We start from the raw sequence: 20009 nt of genomic DNA on the forward strand, positions 1-20009 counted from the left end.
GGGTTGTGATCATTTTGGGTTCGGAATCAAAATGGTCCAGATATAGATACAGAGAGGGAGTGTTTCTAGAGGGAACCCCATAGCAAGAATCAGGAAATAAAAATGCAGTAAGGAATAATCTTGCACATGAATTCCAGTTATCTTCAGAAGCAGCTATGGATATAAAAGATAAAATATATCCTGCACCTGATACCTAACTCTTCCCAGCCCGGCCATGCAGAGGGCTGGACAAGACGGCATGCTGCAATACAGGATGCATCCTAGCAGTCCTAATTCTGCCCGTTCCGGGGTGACAGCATCAGCACCCAAACCTCACAGTGCGGCTCAGGGAGAAGACAAGGGGGAGGGGGGGTGTCCCACCCTCTGTCCCGGGGGTGAGGAAACCCCTGCTCCGGAGCAGACAGCCAGGGGAGTTATTTTTCAGCAGCCAGCCAATTCGCAGGAGGCCCCCGGCAGCCGTGAGGACACTCGGGCAGGCAGCGCGCCCTCGGTGCGTGGGGAGGGGGCGGTGGTGGCGCAGCCCCGCGCGGGGAGGTCCCCCGGGCCCGGCCCGGCTCGCCCGGTGGGTATCGCCGGGCGGTCACATGCGGCAGGCGGGGAGAACGCGGAGAGGGGGAAGCGCTGAATAATTGAGGAGCTGCAGCGCCCTCCTCCCTCCCTCCCTCCCTCCCTCCCTCCCTCCTCCCTCGCTCCATCCCTCCCTCCGCCCTGCGTGCGCGGCCGGGAGCCGGGGTCGGCGGTGCCCAGCGCAGCCCCCCCGCGCCGGCTGCAGCAGCGCAGCCGCCCCCGCCGGGGTGCGCGCCCGCGGCGGCTCCGCAGCATCGCCCGCCCGCTGCCCTCCGCGCCCGGCGGTGAGTGCCCGCGCCCCGGCGGGGAAGGGAAAGGGAGGGAGGCAGGGCGCGGGGGGGAAGGCGCTCCCCACGCTGCCACCCTCCTGCCCGGGGGGAGCCGCTCGGGGTGCGGGGGCCCGGCTGCGAGCCCGGGGGAGGGCTGGCCCGGCGCCCCGCGGGGGAGGGCGGCGCGGCCCCCTCTCTGCCCGCACACGGGGCCGGCTGCTGCCCCGCTCGGGGCCGCCGCAGCGAGGGGAAGCACCCCGGCCGCTCCGGGCCGCGGGGGAGGGACCCCGGCCCGCTTGGGCACCCCCTTGTCCCGGCCGGGCTGCGGCTCCGTGTTTACAAAGTGTCGGGGCACTCACCGGAGGAGGTGGGGGGGGGGGGGGGGGGGGAAAGGGGGAGCGTCGGGGGTGACAGCAGGGGATTGATAGGAAACGGGGGGAAACAGAGTGCGAGGAGAAATGCCGGGTGGCCTGAGCGGGCGACAGCTCTCGCTACAGGTCACCGCCGGCGCACGTGAGGGGCAGGCGGGGGGCTGCGGGCAGGGGCAGCAGCCGAGGGGCAGAAGCCCAGGGGCAGGACGGAGCCGGGCAGAGCCGGGCGGGCGCTGTCCGCGGTGCTGAAGCCCCGACGGGGCGGCCCTGGCCCCCGCCGAGCCCCCCGCCCCCCGGGCCGCGTCTGGCCCACGCACACGGACCCGATTTACGGCTCCGTCCTCCCGCCGGCGCCTGCAAAACTCCCTCTGACTTGCAGGCTGGCAATGGAGTTAGCTTCCTTTTTACGTCACCCCCGACTCAGTGCTGTTTATCGATTCCACACGGGTATTTTTGAGCTGCCTAATACCAACCGTCTGCCCGCCTCAGCCCCGGGTAGGTGTGCTTCAGCATCACTGTATTGAAAAACCTAATCTCTTTTCTCGGAATTGCTTTCCAGCCTAGGTTTTGTGGCCTATTAAATGCTGGTTTATACAGATTGACTTAGTGCCTTTCTGTCACAGGCTGTACTGAGAGCGCTCTAAAATATAGGGCTTCCTAAATCAACACAGACTCTGGGGAGGAGGAGGAAGCAGTATTACTCCGGTCAACCCCAGAGAAGACTTTTGGCTCAAAAGGGCCATGTCTGATTTAATCTAGCATATTAACTAATTAATCCTCCCAGTGTCCCTAAGTAGTAGGCAAGTACATTTTAGCACGCCAAGGCATTTGTTTAATTGCCCAAAAACTGTCATGAGACTGAAAGTCTGATTGCTGAAGATATTTACATGTGTTCATTTTATTGGTACACATTGCTAAGGCGTATGACTTACCGTAGTTGAACAACATACTGCAAACAAACAAAAAAACCAGCCAAAAACAACACTAGGGCGAAGTCACCTAGATTAAAATAATTATCTGTTTTGAAAACGTACTGCTACGTGGGGAGCCTTTGTTGCTTGAGAACAGAGAAATGAGGGGTTCTTGCAGAGATCCAAGACTCAAGCACTATTCCCCTTTTTCATCTGTCAAAGGTGCTGAACTTTGCCAACAAAACAGAGACTGATGAGTAGCATGTGTGTAGTAGTAGGATGATGACAAAGAATCTTGGGTCCTCTCAAAGTAAAGTCAAATGTACAGCACATATCTGAGAAGACAGAAAGGAGGCAATATCTGAGATAGGACAAGACAGAGGGGGAAAAAAAGCCTTGTTCAATTGCTGCTTAGTAAGGGGAAATGTGGGAAGGAAATTCTGTCTCAGGCCTTGGAAACTGAGACTGCTAGGAATACAGTAGACATCAACAAAAATGACAATAAAATTTAAATTAAAAAAAAGCAAAAGCCTGTCAAGGACCAGAGAAGGGCCCTTTCAGTGGAGGAACTACAGCACCTGAGCAACTCACTTCATTAAAATTAAGGGTGGGAGGTGACTCAATTCTTGAATCTAAGAGCCTCTACCGAAAGAAATTACTAGGCACTAACTTATTCCTCCGTCTGCCAAAGAAAGGCACAACATGAACTAGTGCCGAGATGCTAAAGCCAAAACATTCTGATTTAAGTGAGGGATCACATTTTTGAACAGTGGAGGGCTGATGACCTGATGAAGGAGCTATCAGAAAACCTGCTGGATTCTCCATCTGTTTATGTCAAGACTTGATGTCCTCCCAAAAGATGCAGCTTAGCCAAAGCAAGTCATGGGGCTCCCTGCAGGAGTAATTGCCTGGAATCTAATGGCCTGCAATTCAGACAAAATGAACTTGGTGGACTTAAAGGTACCTTTGATCCTTAATTCCCTAAGTTAGGCACAGGGATGTACAACTTTGCTCCCAGGTACCCCAGCCTCCCCTCTAGACAAGTACAACATTCCCAGCAGATGGGATATCTGGCCACATACCGAAAGCAGAACAAATGAATGACCAACCTATATTTTGAATCCCCCAGTTTTCCAACTTGTTTCAGTAATTAACTCTCCCTACAAAGAGTATCTTTCTTTGTGCATATTGCAGTAAATTGAAGCAATTTAAAACACAAATCATTCTCCTTAGGGAGTCAGTGACAACTCCCAAGTCAAGATGGATCTTACTTTTCTCTAATTTTTAGGATCATATGATGAAAATTCATTCTTTGTGGAACTTCAGAGGCTCACATGGGATCATATCAGATAGGATTCCAGCTCAAAATATTTTAAAGGATATATTTATAGGCTGACTTGACACTACTTCCTTCTTGAATGCAAGACAGACTGTTTTCTCAGTTCTGAAATCATACAAATATAATAAGATTTCATTCATCTTCCCCTGAAAGCAACAGGAATTTTTCTAGAAAATTCAGTGAGAACAGGATAACCTCGCAATGGTCAAATTAATAGTTTTCCTGTGAAGCCCTGCAACATTCAAGCAAATAGGACAGCAAGAACTTACAAAATGTAAATACAATCCTAGGCTCTTCGTGGGAAGGAAAAGAAAAAGAAGAAAAAAAAGAGGATAACAGAATAGTCTGTAACAGAATCTACTTAGTCTGTCAGACTTCTCAATCCTCAAATAATCAAAACATTGCTTTCAGAGCACCTGAGCTATTAAGAGCATCATAATGTATAAGTCTGAGCAACATGTTGTTGTTTGGATTATTAAGACATTTTAATAATAGGAATGTAAGAGTGTTAAAAAGAATCAGATACTTCTTCATCCATGTGAGGTAGTGGGATCCCTTTGCCACACAAAAAGGCATTAGCAGATGGGTAGCATTTGTCTTTTTTCACATCAGTTAAAAAAAAAATAAAAAAATCAGTCACAGATTGGTGCTCTCTACAAAGCCATGGTTCAGCCTGAACTTGTCACTCTTGTGAGAGACAGTAGAGCTAGGGATGCAGAAGGATCAGAGTCGAGAAATATAGTAGACGTTTTAAAGCTACTTCCTATGAATATGAAAACCTGGCCAGAGTCTCACCTCGGTTCAGGGTGAGTCTGCTTAACTCGTTGAACCACCCACAGTGTAAATGGAAAGATTCTAACTCAGATTCATGAGCCACAGAGATTCCTAAAACATTTTTCACTTACAAGCGATGAGATGTAGCTAAGCTGCTGTTGTCAACTGGAAACTGCCTTCTAGTACTGAGCAATTTTTCTTTTGTACATGTTTCCTTGGCTCATGGAATAGCAGCCCTGCCTCCAGACTATGCGGTCATCGGTGCAGGGCTGGGCTCCAGCTAGCGTTGACTCGGCCACCACAGCCCATCCCTTTCTGTCACCAGGCTGGAACATCGCTAGGAGAAAACTATTTTTTCCCACAATAAAACTGTCAGAGTGAAGCCCAGGCGCTTATGAAACAAAACCAGTGAGGTGGAGGCACACAGCACGTGACTCTATTGTTTCTGTTCCTCTGCGTGGTGACTGTATCAATAATTTACTGAAAGACATGACACCATAAATTAAATCCACCCGGCAGGTGAAGAGAAGAAGAGCTTCTGTAGCACAGGTCTTTCAAGCACCATGTCCTAATTCTGAGAGGACAGAGTTAAAGGATCAGGTGTTTTGCCGCCTATAGGGAAATGGGTTACCCCACAAGTGTCCATGGGGGTATCTATGTCGAAACTTTAGCTAAATGTCTATAAAACCAAATGTGTGGGTTGGAGGGCAGCCCCTCTCAGCAGCCATTGACTCTTGCCTGTTGGTGACTGTGAGCTAAGTTGGTGCTTTGGTCCGCTCCTCCGGCAGGCTGGGTTTTACTCAACAAAGTTTTTTGAACCTGAGGATGGAGACACCCCTTTGTGCTGAGACACCACTTGCACATCTGGGCACATTCCGCCCACAGCAGCACAATTAAAACTTAGCTTTAAACGCGTGCTTGTGCATTATTGAACCAGGTCTCATTAGGGCCTGTTGAGTGGTACTAAATGAGCAACTGCTCTGTGATGCTCAGCAATGCCAGGGTGGCCTGCAGGTAGGATCTGGACACTCTAGCCTGATAGCGAAAGAAATGAATGCTTCTCCTGGTCATCCTTCATCCTTAGCTGGGAACAGGCAGAGAGCGCTGGTGACAGGTCTCGTGCCACTCCAGCCCCACAGCAAGGCATTGGGGAAGCATCTGGGTACGCCAGTGCCTCCTCTAAGGCACCTGGGCAACAGCAGGTGTGTTCCACTCATTAACTGGCTACGGAAGCAACAGGGACCAGGAGATGTGCAATTAATAACTCGGGTCACCAGCTCTGCGCAAAGTAAATTAAGACAGAAAGAAGCAATATGTCAGGTTCCTTTGGCTGAGAGCTCTGGCACAAAGAACTACAGCGATTATATTTCAGCAACTCTGCTCTTAATTGCATGCAGGCACACCAGTGAAGTTATGCTTGCCAGGCAAGGCAGCACACCATGGGGAGACTCTGCCTACTGTAGCTGGGAGACAAAAAGTGTTGCCTCAGTGAAAAGAGGTTGGGGTTTGGGGTCTCACCAGTAAGGGAGGCTAAGAGCAAGCATGCAAGTAGCTACCAGGGCTTCAATGGCAAGCAAATTTTAAGCTAAAGGTAATCGTGTTGGTTCATGCTGATTCCTTTGCTACACAAAGACATCTCCGGGCACTGTATGTGCATCACTCAGGAATATTATAATACCCTAGGTTTTATGCTATTAGCATTTTTAAAAACATATAATGCTTCATTTAATTCTGCCTCACCAATACCATCCTAGATGCCAATTTAGATATGCATTCGTAACTCACCGAGAAACGTCAAAAAGCCCTCATGCCACAACACCAGGCATTGCTCACACTACACACCACTTAGGTCTTACGCTGCATTTGCCTGACTGATGATGATAAATGACTAAACACAGAAGCTATTCTAAATCATCTTCTTTGATCAACTTGAGCTCACATTACTCATATAATCAGTTGTGTTGAAATGCAAGAAGATTGCTCATGTGAAGCAAGGATTATTTGTCCTAGTGAATAATAAGAATAAGCAGCCAAACATGTAATAAAAGCAGCAGGAGCTGCTATTTGCTTCCTTGAAGTGTGTTGAATCTACCTCACTTCTGTTGAGGAATTCAGTGACACAGGCTACAACCAGCCAAATTACCCCGCAGCTCTGGGCTCCCTTTTTGATATGCAAAAAAAATCCCCATTGATTTGCATATACTACTATTGCTTCTTCTGGAGCCTTTTGTAGGCTGGGGATTGAAGTATGTGTCTTTCCAGCTTCTTCTAAGGAAAGTAGTTCTTTGAGAACCTCTCCTGCATTCATTAGCTGATAGCCAAATCGTGGAAGTGGGGCAGCCAGGCATAATCAATTACATTTGTATAACCGCTGATGGAACACGATAACTAATTAATGAGACCATGTGCACACACAAAAGAGAAATGCATTCGAAACCCGGCAAAGGCTGAACCGTGTTTGTAAGCCTGATGTGTTTACAGTGTAAAAGACCAATTCAGGCTCCTACTAAATTATTACAGAAAGCCGGAAAGGCCGCTGGTGAGTGCGAGTCAGCATTGAGAGGGGGAAACAGTTTCTTAGTGGGGAATGAAGGAATTCTATAAAATCAGTAATCTTCAAAATGGAAAGTAGAGGCTTAAAAACAGTGAATTTTGAGATCCTCTTTTGATACACAGGTAATTTCGCGCCCCCCCCCCCCCCCCCCAGTTTGGACAACAAAGCCAAAAGTGTTAAATTGGCATTTTACTGAAAGATTTGTGTTTTTGCCACTGAAATTCAAAATGCTACCCAGAAATGGAATAAGTTGTCATAATGATGCATCAGCCAGACTCTCACAACAGTAAAAATCCATTCTGTATAGAGAGCCTCACACATTAATAAATAAACTATTCTGTGAATTATGTCAAATGAAAACAGCTTTCATGGCTGGCCTGGAGCAAACCATAATGACTTTCATTCTGCGATGTAAAAGTATAGATCCACAGAGGAAAGAAAAAGGAAGCACAACCCAGTAATTACAGAGATTTCCTCCTGCATGTTGTTAAAGCAAAGACAGTTTTTAAATGAGTATTCTAGAAGAGACCGTCTGGTATCCCGGGTCTAAACATTTCAGTGATACAAAGGCAGCCTTTGTCCACTCTGACAGTGAGATTCATTACAGAAAATGTGTATCTCATCAAAGCAGTAATTACTGGAAGTATAATCCGCTACCCCAAAATAGGAAAAAGCCCAGAGTTGCAGGCACAAGGCTGCAACCACCCTGCTGATGCCAGCAGCAATCATACTGCCAGAACAACATATACCTAGCACTGCAGACAGGCAGCTCCCTACGACCTGGAGAAGACACCATACTATCAGGAAAATGCTTTTTCCTCTTGTGACAGCTCAGGCTCTGGAGCTGCTACCACCAAAACCAGAGGGAAGGTTGCAGGAGTATGTGCCAGCATATGCAACAAATCTCAATTCCCAGGCACCAGGCTTGCAGTGTTTCAAATGCCTGAATTTCAGAGGTCAACAGTCCTTGAAACAGCCTGAGCAGCCAGACCTGGGAGCTGAAACTTCCTTTAGGAGTTTCAGGTGTTTGACACTGCTGTGGCTCACGCCTGCAGGAGGGTGTGGGACACTGTGTCCCATAGCCATTGGCATTGGTATCAACATCTGCACTTCAAATGCAAAACGAGGGTTTGAAGGTACATAGAGCCACAAGGGTCCTTCTGCAGATGACCATGGACAGGTACAAAAGCAATATGGGTTTCAACAAGGCACAGCTCGGGGAGTGATAATAGTTTTTAGTGTGATTTCTCTTCCACTCCCTTCGAAAACCCAACTGAATTAACCACTCAGGCACTTCTGTAAGACAGCTACTTTCTCCATTTTACTGATGGAAGAACAAATTTACTAATTTCGTGTGGTTTCATCACTCTGTCAGAGGGAGGCTGTCAGAGCAGTTACAAGAAGTTCCTGGTTCCCCATCTCCCTGCTCAACTCACCCATCTATTGATTAGTCATTTCCCTGCATTAGCAGTATTGTTACATTTTTAAAGGCTTTTACTTTGCCATCTCAAGACAACAATGACAAACCAGACCTTTTTGAAAATGTGCAAATTGATTATACCTCTTTCTCTGCAATTCTTCCCCCCGCCCCCCCCCTTCTGCTGATTAAATAGCTTTTTTTCCAAACACAAATGGAGCACTTCATGCATATTGCATTACTTACAGCTCGGCACTCACAGACTGTTTGTTGTAAGTGCCTTGCACTCAGTCCTGTGCCACTCTGCACCACAAGGAATCACTGGTACCCATACAAAAAGGGCAGAAAACAGCAGAAAGCCAAAGTGCCAGGCGTTGGACTGTCTTCTACAGGTGCAAGGGAGGAGGGCAGCAGAAAACCTGGTGTCTTGGGAGGGGATTTACTGTCTAAGGGGAGGGGATGCGGCTGCAGGGATGCAACAGGACAACAGGAAACGGCCTCAAGTTGTGCCAGGGGAGGTTTAGATTGGATATTAGGAAAAACTTGTTCATTGAAAGGCTGGTCAAGCATTGGAACAGGCTGCCCAGGGAGGCGTGGAATCACCATCCCTGGAGGTGTTTAAAAAACACATTGATGTGGTACTTAGGAATACAGTTTAGCCGTGGACTTGGCAGTCCTGGGTTAACAGTTGGACTTGATGATCTCAAAAGTCTTTTTCAACTTAAATAATCTCAAAAGGGCAAATGGTGCATTTTGGTTTCCATCACCTGCAGGCTATAAGAGCTATAGGCGCTACCTCCAAACACATCCTGCCTCTGGGAAGGAAGAAAACACTGATCCCTCCAGCCTAAGAGCTATTTGTCACTAGCCTGATGCTCCAGAGGATCCCAAGGGACCCTGTCAGCCTGGACTAACTGCTTCTGAGGTTGACATGTAATTAACCCTGGCAAAGTTTAGAACCCAATATCAAGGGATCTGCTGGCCTTCACCATGACCAGCTCCGATTTCACCTCCGAATGTGTTACTTCAGGTCCCACCTATTCTGCATCCAGGCAAGAAGATGGACACTCAGCCACCTAAACATCCTCACTGCTCACCTGCCTGGACACACTGCCCAAAGATCAATGCTCAAATACTGAATTAGCTATTTAGTTTTGGAAATGGGACCCACCAGCTGCAAGGCAAAAAGGAGCATTGACATCTCACCCATCCTTCCCTCTGCCTTTTCACCCTGATTATTCGGGCAGTCCAGTCTCTCCCCAGAGAGAGCAGTGGTTAAACCAGCACACCATATCACCCCTCTGAAGGCTGGGGAGGGGAAAAAAGGGCAATCTCTATGTACCTGCTAATTATTTTACTGGATTACACATCTATGGTCTTTTGACTCTTGCACTAGAGACTAGAATACGAAGTTTGAGGACTCCTGGGTGCTGGCACTGCATCTGTGGCACCCTTGCCTTATGTTTTGGTCAAATTAAATATTTCTTATTTTATTTTGCTTATTTGTCAAAAGCAGGTAATGATGTTTAGACACCTCTACAGCAGAGCTAACATTGGTAAAGCACTTAATGTAACACAGGTGGAAGTAACATAGGAAAGTGCTGTTCAATCTCTCCACTCCCACGTTGCTATGAAGACACACACAAAATATCCATGAACCCATTTTTTTAGTGGATGCAACATACAAAGTTGGTCTTAAACCTGAAATATATTACTAGTTTAATTTAGCCAGCATTTTAATTTAAGTTAACCACAGCTCCACTTGAATTGCTCAAGCAGAAGTAAAAATGGAAAGATTAAAAATAAAAAGAGCCCAAATTTAACAGCAAAGGCACAAGGCCAGCTTACTGAAGCTGGACCCACGTGAGCAGCGCCGGGACTGGCAGGGACCAGTCCTCGCTCTCGGCTCTGTGCCTGGCTTTTAAATCCCTTTAAGGAGGGCCGATGATGGAGGTAGAGCCAGCTTTTACAGTGGCAGCCCAGCTGGGGATCAACACTGCAAAAACAAACATATAAAACTCCAAATCAAATTGCATTTGTAATGAAAACATTGCCGTGGCGAGCGGCCCCGGCAGAAGGCATCCCTCTGGTTGGCGGCCACCAGAGCTGCTGCCTGACTCCTGCTGCGCCGCATCGCGCCGCTGACGTCATTCCTCTCCCTGCTGTAGGAGCAGTAATGAAATTCAGTATCTTGTGTCTCTTCCTGCACTCGCCTCATCCTTACCGAGGTAGTAATTAAAAGAAAACGAGGAGGGGGAGCAGGGATGTCAGGCTAGCATGTTTCCTCCCCTTTCTCTTGTCCTTCATCTGGGATTGCAGCAGGTTTGCTGTCAGCAGCCACCCCTCGCATCACCCCGAGCCACCCCTCACATCACCCCGAGCCTTTGGGGCTCCCTTTTCCCAGGGGCGATGCTGCAGCCCAGCTTGGCGTGCAGCCCCCACACGGAGCGAGGAGGGGCTCGGGGGGGCTGTTGCTCCTGCACTATAAGCATCTGTGTGACTGTTTCTGATGTCCACAGCAGGCACCACCTCAGCGTTTGATAGGAACCTGCTTTGATCCTGCATTTCTGGGGCACATCTCCCCTGGGCAAGGAGGAAAGGCTTTCCCCATAACACCCCCTGCAGCAAGGTGGGCGCTGCTGTCCTGCATGCTGGGGCCAGAACCACACTGGCCCAGCTGCTGCTGGGGCATCAGCAAGTTTCTGTAATAATTACTTCTGAGCCGTGAAAACCGAAGAAATCCAACCTTTTCCTCTTAATGAGTACCCCTGTCTGGCTTTCCATCAATACACCAACAGGTGCTCTGTTTTTTCGTTTATCATCATTGATGTTCTGTTTCTGTTCCCAGTATTTTTTAATAGAGGTCTTTGCTTAAAGGATACCCCTATGGACTCCTGGACAGAGGGGAGTCATTAACAGACAAATCAAATAAGCCATCCCAAAGCACAGACTAGGTAGGGGAAGCTCGCCTGGGGAAGCTGGAGCTGTGGGGGTGATGAGGATCCGTGATGCTGGGGGGCACTGTGCTGCATCTCACCAGCATGGGGCCACCAGCAGGAAAGAGCTTTACATCAGGAAGAATTCAGCGCCGACCCAGACGCTAAGGAAGATCCATGCCTGTAGATACCTAGGCCTCTCCTTCTGACTCGATTGCTGTTTTAGTTAATTTACCCTAATGAAGAAGAGTGTTGCGGTACAAACAGCGGTTGCTAACAAGCACGTGGTGGCAGCAGCCAGCATCAGCTGGGGAGCACCAACCCAGGCTGCCTGGCGATGGAGAGCTGCACAGCTCCAAAACCCACCCGCAGCTCCCCGAGTCAGGCTCACCCCCTCCAAGCCACAGCTCCCTTCATCTTCCCAGGTTTACAATGAGGAGAACAAATACAAACCCACAAGTAAAAATTCCCTTTCCTTCCCACCGTGCGCTTCCAGCCAGCCAGGGCAAGCGGAGCAGAGCAGGAGTGAGCTGGCTGTGCCCCGCGTAAGTGGCTGCCACGCATGAGGTATTTTTTTATGGTTTTAAATGGAGTGAAAGGATGTTTTCCAAGCTACAGAGCACAATATGCTGATCTCACTTAAACATCTGGAATAGTTTCAAATGATTGCTTTATGTGAATATAGTGGCAATTATAGAGTTATTTTGTTTCAGATGTTTTGGAGGTTGTTTTGTTGGTTTCTTTTTTTTTTTTTTTTCCTCCTTAGTGACTTAGGAGGGGGCATACAAATTGCAGGAGGACCTGGTCCCAGCCCCAGGCAGCTGGAACAGCTCAGCAGCCTAAATCTGGGCACATCACAGATCCACCAGCCAGTTCCTGCATTAAATTTAAACCATTTAAAATATTTAAGGTTTCTCGTTATTCTAGCAGTTTAACATCCCTGGACAAGGCTGCATGTCTTCCCCTGAAGTTCTTTACAATGCTGATGACAAAGTAATTTCTGTACCCTGATGTGCCTTGCAAGTGAACAGGGCTGTCTAGACCAGTCAGGCTCAACTCTCTTTGGTTTAGGGGACACACTAATTTTTCCAGGGTGGATGTGGATCCCTCCAGCAAGACCCGAGCATATGCCACCCTTCCCAACTCCTTCATCAGCCACTCATGGGCACCGCAGACAAGATTATTAAAAACTGCTGATATCAAACCACATCAGCCCCAACCCCCTTAACACACAGGCACGTCTTCCCATGCCAAAGCACAAAGCTGGGGATGGGACCAAGGACCAGCCTGCAGCCTCAGCACCTCCATCCCACACCATCCTGCATCTTCTAGTAGCTTCTGTGATGAGACAGCCTTCAGAAAAGCAAATGGAATGGTATAAAAACATCAAGAGACACAAATCAGCTCTTCCCAGTGTTCATCTCTTCCCATAGTTAATCCACCACTTTTATTTGAGGTTGGTCCCACCTCAGCTTCCAGCCATTGATTCTCAGCATGCTTTTCCTTACAAGACTTCAGAGCTGGCTCTTCAGTATTTATTATTTTCACTTTGCAGCAGGTTTTTGGCAGGAGTAAACCAAAGACGGGTTCACTTAGGAAAGGCGTTTTCTTACAGCACTAAGTACGCAAGAACATTGCGCTGAGATAGGAACATCCAAGTTGTAACAGTTCAAAACCAGACAGATGTCTGCCCTGTTTCTTGGCTAGTTTAAGTCAGTTTGGCACAAACCTAATTATAGTAACCTGAGTCTTTCACGTTCACCTAGAAGCATTCACAAAGTCCAAGAACAACAATTAAACAAAGGATGGGAAGTGGTTGGGTGAAGCAGAGCATGACCTCTTTGCCAGCCCGTGCTTCAGAGATGTTGTGCTTTCGATAAAAGGAAGATGAATTTTGGGTGGTTATCACTTTTCCTAGAGAATTTATTTTCCCCATGGCTGAAACACTGCCCTGGCAAAGCAGAGCCACCCTGGAGGTGCCAGCACATGTACACACTGCCCCAAGGACTGCGCTGCTTCATCCCCGCTGGCACAGACCCACCGAGCTCTGGCCCAGCTGCCCCTTCCAACACAAACTTTTATTTCAACCAGAAAGCAGAACCTAACCTGAGATCCCACCATGCCACAAAACAGCTGACTCCTTGAGCAACCCAAAAGCCAAACCCAGTTTGTATTCTCAACCCAAAGATGTACGTATGCAGTAACAGGTTTTCCTTATTGTTATTCCTTGTTAGAACATCCAGCCTTTCAGCTTCTGGTTGCTCAAGGTAAAAAACGAGCACAATTTGAACTGTGATCAACCAAAACATGAAATGAATGCTGTGTTTTATTTAATAAACTCCAGCCACACAAGGCTGCCTGACAGACACAATGTAATTTGTTTTGGATGTAAAGATGGAAAAATAATTGTTTTGTCATCAGGGCAATTAAAAGAATATTTCTGTAATAACAGGAAAGGAGCTGCCTGGTTAAAATTAATATTAATAAACTATGTTACCTGTTCCTTTATATTAACATGCAGAGATTGTCAATTCTTGTTATTTTGCTCAAAATCAAGAGGTCATCACTTGTCACTAGGAAGTCACTGCTGCTGGTATCAGCAGCTCGCCTGAGAACTACACCGTTTGCTGAAGAACAGCAAAAAGGGAGGGGGGGAAGCAGCAGCAGGCAAGTAGTTCTTGAGAATATGGCTTAGAATGAAAAAGCACAGAGAAAGAGAAAACCAAGATATTTTCATATTTTTAAGACAACCCTAGAGCAGATGGGTTCAGGCAGGAGGATTCAGAAGTATTTAAAAATGGCTGCAGCTGGCTATGCTGTCGGCCACTGGCTCTCGAGGGGCTGCGGCACTGCTGCCGCCGCGCTCCTGTCCCGGCTCGCCCTAGCTATGCAGAAGCCAGACCCCAAAGCGTGTTGCCATTACATCATAAAAACCACATTTCTTAATTGAAAAAAAAAAAAAAAGTTCCTAAAATGTATTCCAATGACTACAAAAATGAAGCGATAAATTGAATGAAGAAACCACTCCAAGGGCTCATTTAACCCACACGATTCACTGGGACCTGAACAAGCAGCACCTTTAAAAACTTTCTCCTGCAGGGTTCACCAGGATGATGGCAGCATCCAAAAATTAAAAACAACCAGTTCAGAAGTTTATTCTTACAGCTCCCTGGCTATAGCACCAAAATAAATAACAAAAAAAATTATCACCTGTCCTTGTAAGGGCCAATCCATGGTGATCACAGCCCATAGCCAGGCACAGCCTGGCAGCGATCTCAACACACTGGATATAGGAGTGGAGCTAAGGTCCCAGATTTTTTACAGCGCAGGTGGAGCACAGTGATGTCCCACAGAAGGTCCCTGCATGGCCCAGCACAGTGATGGTGGGCTGACACGCAATGCCAGTGGGAGCATCCCTGCTGCTGGAACATGCTGTGATGGTGCTGAGCTTGGAGTTGGGCTTGGTCTCCACAAGCGCCCAATGTGCCACGGTGGCCACCAACACCTCACTGTTATACATAGCCATCATCGCTTTTGGTAGCACTTGAAGGTTGTCATCTTCTTGCTCCTTATGGGGCTGTGTTTACTGGGGCTAAAACCACACAGACAAACAAAGGGGGGCAGAGCATCTCTGTTGTATAAAACAATTGGGATGGACAAAAATTTCTCCAGAGCAGCAGCACTGGAGAAGGCAAAGCTCCCCTTGGCTACCAGGGCTCACCCAGCACTGGGATCCAGCCAGAAACTGGCTCAGGTGCCCTTTCCAGTTCCTCCACATGGAACACATCCCTCTTTGCTATTGCAGTTAAAAACTGTGTGCCCCTCTTTTGCAGCCAGGCCACCAGCGCAGGAGGGAGATGCAGCCGCAGCCCTGAGTGGGTGCTGCCAAAGCCATCTGTGACCCACCTCCACGGAGCCCAGCACCAGCCATGAGCAGCTTCTTCTCACGCCTGGACCCACGGCGGGTGCCCTGGGGGGTGGCGGGCCATGCCCTGCGTGCCCGCATCCTGCGCACCAAGCCCGTGGAGTCGATGCTGGAGGGCACGGGGACCACGGCTGCCCAGGGCACCCGGCTGGCCAAGGTCCTCACCACCCTTGACCTCATCTCCCTTGGCGTCGGGAGCTGCGTGGGCACCGGCATGTACGTGGTGTCCGGCCTGGTGGCCAAGGAGATGGCGGGGCCCGGGGTCATCGTTTCTTTCATCATCGCTGCTGTTGCCTCCATCTTGTCAGGTGAGTCATGTGGGTGGAGTTTGAGTAATGGGCCATCTCGTGCATCCTCTGGCTCCATTCATGGGTAAACACCTGGCAGGACCCACGCTCAGCAGCAGAAGCTACAAGAAAGTAACAACTTCTCCATAGACTAAAAATCCCTTTCACACTGGGCTTACCCATCTGATGGGGTGCACTGTCCCTCGTTGCCCTAGTATCAGACCAAACCTTGTACTGGGAGCCACCAACCCAAGCATAATGACCCCAAAGAGCTGCTGATGGCTTCCCCACGGATGGAGCCTGTGGTCAATGTATTTTGAAACAGTTGAGAGTTTGGCAGACGGAGCCCCAGGCAAAGAGCACGGCCAAGCCACAGCACTGGAGCAAGAGCAAACGTGGCTTGTGGGAAACCCTGTTTTGACAGGAAAGATGCCGGTGGCTTGGGTAGCGCCAGGGCCGGCTTCTTCTCTTGTGACGTTGCTGACAGTTACAAGATTCCTCAATTAGTTTTGGAGTTGATTTTATTGGCTCCTATTCATGCAGGATCGCTCTCTGAATTTCCAAACAAAAGTCCCAACAAACAAAAGTGGAGAGAGGAATTATGTATTTTAGTGAAAAGCTGGTGAATTCCATCTCCTCCGTAGGAACCCAGCTGAGCATATGGCTCAAGCTGTGGTTTCCACATGAAGCCAGTACTGCTGGCATTTGTCCTTTCCAGATCAGTGCTAACACGGTGCTGCGATGTTCCTGCTCTCCCTGCTCGGAGGACTTTGCATGCTGTGTCAGTCTGGTATCCAGCTTTTATCCGTGGGCTGGATAAGAAAACTTGAGTAAATGGCAAAGGACTTTGATAGACAACAGGAACAGCAAACACTGCTAAATGACCCAGCTCAGCCTTCCAGGTCTCTGGATTTTTGTAGGAGGAGGTGGAAGCACATCATGCTCTCTCCATAGAGGTTGCAGTGCTACTCCATGGAGCACCTCCATGGAGATCCTGCCAAAACATGTGCAAGTTTGAGCCTCCAAAACCCCTGCAGCCCAGAGGCACAGCCCTGGCACAGCACGAGGATGGGCCACACTCTCCAAAGCTGTGCCAGGGAAAGAGCCCAGTGATGCTGGCTGGGGACAGCCACACAGGCTGCCCTGCCTCCCTGTTCCTTAGTTGAACACCAGGCTGACAAGGCTGCTTGGACACATTCTACCACTGATTCAGCCCAGAACAAGAGCTGAGCAGGCGCAATAAGATCCAACGGTTATTTGAGATCCTAACACAACAGATGAAGCAAAACGTCCATTTTTAAACTGAGGCGGTAGATAGCATTAGTGACTATCCTTTCCCACTGCCTGCTTTCTCTCCTCTGCAAGGGTTTTGCTGCCCGTGATGCAAACCAAGAGCAAACGGAGCTTGGGTGGGTCTCATCTAACAAAAACACCCTGTCCTCCAAAAGGGGCTTTTTCACCCCAGACGCGATCCCTGCCCCACAGCAGGGACCTCCTCCTGCCTTCACCCACGGGAGCCTGCGCCGCTTCCCACTCAGCTTTCATCTTGCCTTGCTTTTGTAGTCTTGGGAAAGTGTTTTGCAAGGGATGGGGTATTTTGATAGTCTCTTTGGCTGCTTTCTCGCCTCATCATTGACACTGCTGTTGTTTATAACAGCAACACATTTTTGGCAAGTAAAACCAAGCATGGGTTTGGGAGCTGGATGGGCTATCAGACTCGTCGGGGACGTGATCTCAGCTCTCACATCATGGTCACTCCTGGCGTGTGGGGCAATGAGCTTGGGCAAACTTGCACAGACAGGTTTTAAGGAGCTTCTCACAGTTTTAAGGCCAGATGGGACCATTAGATCACTCATTCTCCCTTGGTGCATCACAGATCACCAAATCAGATCCCACTGCCTGCAAAGTGAGCTCAGGAGGGTTTTGGCTTTAAAAAAAAAACTTTTCCAGAAAGCAATTTAGCTCCCTTGGGAGATGATCACGGGGAAGCCCTGCCAGACAGGTCCTGCTGGTGGAGAATCTCTTTGCACTCTTTAGCCTGGTTTAGGACAGGGCTTTTTTCAGTTTCATCTACCCAACAAATTCCAGTTATGCCTTCCCTAGGTTTAAGCAACATGTGCCTCATCAGGGTACTTACTGACATATTAGAGACATTATAATCAATTAAACTGATAAATTAAGTGAGATCAATCACTGGAAGGCCTTTTATTCAGCTCTCAAACAGAAATGCTTGCCCAACTTCCCTCCATAAAGCCCCCAGCACAGGGGACACCGCAGGCTCCCTCCATCAGCTGTGACTGCTGGCATTCCTCGCTCCCACTCCCAAATCTCACCAAAGCCCTTCCTCAGCAAAAATCAGCAGCTTCCATCTTACCCAGCCCCATTACCTTCTCGACCAGCCACTGCTTCTCCCTTTGGTGATCTCCTTTCCTATACCGTGTTGATCACAGTGTGCAAACCCCTCACTGCCAGCTCAGGCAAGGGTCAGATCCTGCCCCACCATGGTCACCAGTATGGGATAGTTTCCCCCACCACACAAACCCGCAGTCTTTGGTGCCAGGCTGTGCAAGGGAAGAAGAGACTTTCTCTCTCCCATGGGAACAGCTCTGCAACAGCAGAAACTCTTAGCAGGGATTTGAAGCGCCAAGCCATGCCACGTTGGAGCGCATTGCCATACTCTTACCTGGTACCCACGTGGGAGCAGGCTCAGCAGCATCCAGGATGTGATGGAGCAGGGTAGAGCTGAGCACATGCCTCAGGTGCAGCCTGGCTGCAGGATAAGGTCTGGGATGAGGGGCTGCAGCTGCAGCTGACGATGACCTGCTTGGGTGGTGCTGCAGAGAGATAGGAGTCCTTTTTCTAAGGAAACTTTCTTTATTGAGCTGCCTTTTATATATCTGCACACAGTGGTCATGAAACACAGTGCATGGGCTCAGTGGCTTGCTGAAAATAGGATTTTGCTGTACATCTGCCTCAATAAATTGGCTGCTTTTGGTTAACGAAGGACCATCCCTTTGGATTTCTTGTATGGTAGCATGAATTTACTGGTGCTACCTCCAGCGGTGCTGAAAGCCCTCCCCAAAGGCTTGTTTCACCTGAAACGTCACTCACACCGAGCCAGTGCCCTGTGGGATGTCTCATGGTCCCTGTGTGGCCTCATGCCAGGCAGCAGTGGGAGGTCAGCATCCACACCATGGCCACCACTGCACTGGGACACCAAAGCAAAGCAGCAGCCACGAGGGTGCCCCGAGCTGCGGTGCTTGCACCAGGTCCTCGTGCCACCGGTTGTGCTGCCCAGCAGCTGTTGCAGCGCTGGGGTTTGGGGGTTGAAGCCAGTGGGGACTTCACGGTCCCTGCCCCGCCGAGGCACTACTCACCAGCAAAAGCCCCCAGCAGGCAGGTCAGGGTGCCCAGTGTGACCCCAAGCCACCGCTAACACAGAAACATCAACACTAATCCTGACATACTGGCACTGTCTGCAAAGCTGCTGGTGACCTCACCTCCTACCTTCAGACAGCATAAACCAGAGAATGGAGAGGTCAATTAAATCTGACAAATGGAGTTTTGTAGATGGGATCTTGGAAGGGACAATGTCATGGACCAAACCACTCAGCTGTGTTTATGTCCTCCTGAATAAGGTCAATAACTATAATTACACCAGTGTAGTGACTGTCAAATCAATTACACAGTATAGCTGATATTCAAGGAAAAGAAATGGTTGTCTGAAAAGATTGCCTTCCACAGCAGCCACTGTGTTGGTTTATTTTCAACAGAAACTTGTGAACACTCTTTACTGGAGGCAAAAAAAGAAATTCATCTCCAAATTCAAAAAGTTATGTTGGGGAGGCTGTGCCTAGCCTCCGCCTGCAGCCCCGGAGCCGAAGCACCAGGAGAGATGCATCTCCCCGGCTGCCAGGGGGTGAGATGCTTGGGCACCAGGGACACCGAGAAGTAACTGGGTAACACAGTTTTGTGTTGCAGTTTTATTAAAACACCACTACCACCACCACCACTAACAATAATAATAGTAAAAATAAAAAATACACTACTGATGCAGCAGAAATTAGTGAGATAAAATCTGTGCCCTAATAAACTACTATTTGCACCCAGATAAAATTTGCACCCAAATAAATTATGATATTAACTTCCTCTTTAAGCAGAGAGGGAAGGGCTGTGAATCAGTTTCTGATGGAGGACTTGCAGCACCGCAAAGCAAAGTGATGTGATTAATGCCACCAAATACATCCACTTGCAGTCAGGGATGGACAGCAGGTCTTGCATCACATGCTATGATAAAAAGCAGTTTATTTTCTTAATATATGCTGATACCTAATGCAAATATCCACAACGTATTGCTGGACCTGATGCACAGTGGAAGATTACTCTTCTGTTCTGGGATCCTAATAGAGTAATTGAAAACACAAACATTTTATACATATTAATGTCTTTGGTCTGCCATTATCATCCTGTATCCTTATCTTGTCATTGGCTAAAAGCAGAGCTGCCTCCAAGAAAGATTATATGATTTTTAAGGCCATCAAAGAGAGAAACTAGATACTTGTCCCTATCAGAGCACCTGTTTCATAAATCATTCAGGCCTCTAGTTATCGGTGAATGTCTTGCCTTTGCCGAGCACATGCATTTTTCATCAGCTTTGAA

At 48.5% G+C, this 20009-nt stretch overlaps 1 protein-coding gene across 1 annotated transcript in view; it reads left to right on the forward strand.

Annotated features, from left to right (window-relative positions):
* Window positions 1–712: 712 nt before the first annotated feature.
* Window positions 713–20009, forward strand: part of SLC7A14 (solute carrier family 7 member 14) — a 34267-nt gene continuing 14970 nt past the window's right edge. The window contains exons 1-2 of the mRNA XM_055817612.1: window positions 713–851; window positions 14972–15371. Coding sequence (XP_055673587.1) covers window positions 15068–15371 — 304 coding nt within the window. The 5' untranslated portion in view covers window positions 713–851; window positions 14972–15067. The remainder of the gene's footprint in view (window positions 852–14971; window positions 15372–20009) is intronic.

This window comes from Falco peregrinus, chromosome 12 (genome assembly GCF_023634155.1).
Source record: "Falco peregrinus isolate bFalPer1 chromosome 12, bFalPer1.pri, whole genome shotgun sequence".
Lineage (NCBI taxonomy): Eukaryota > Metazoa > Chordata > Aves > Falconiformes > Falconidae > Falco > Falco peregrinus.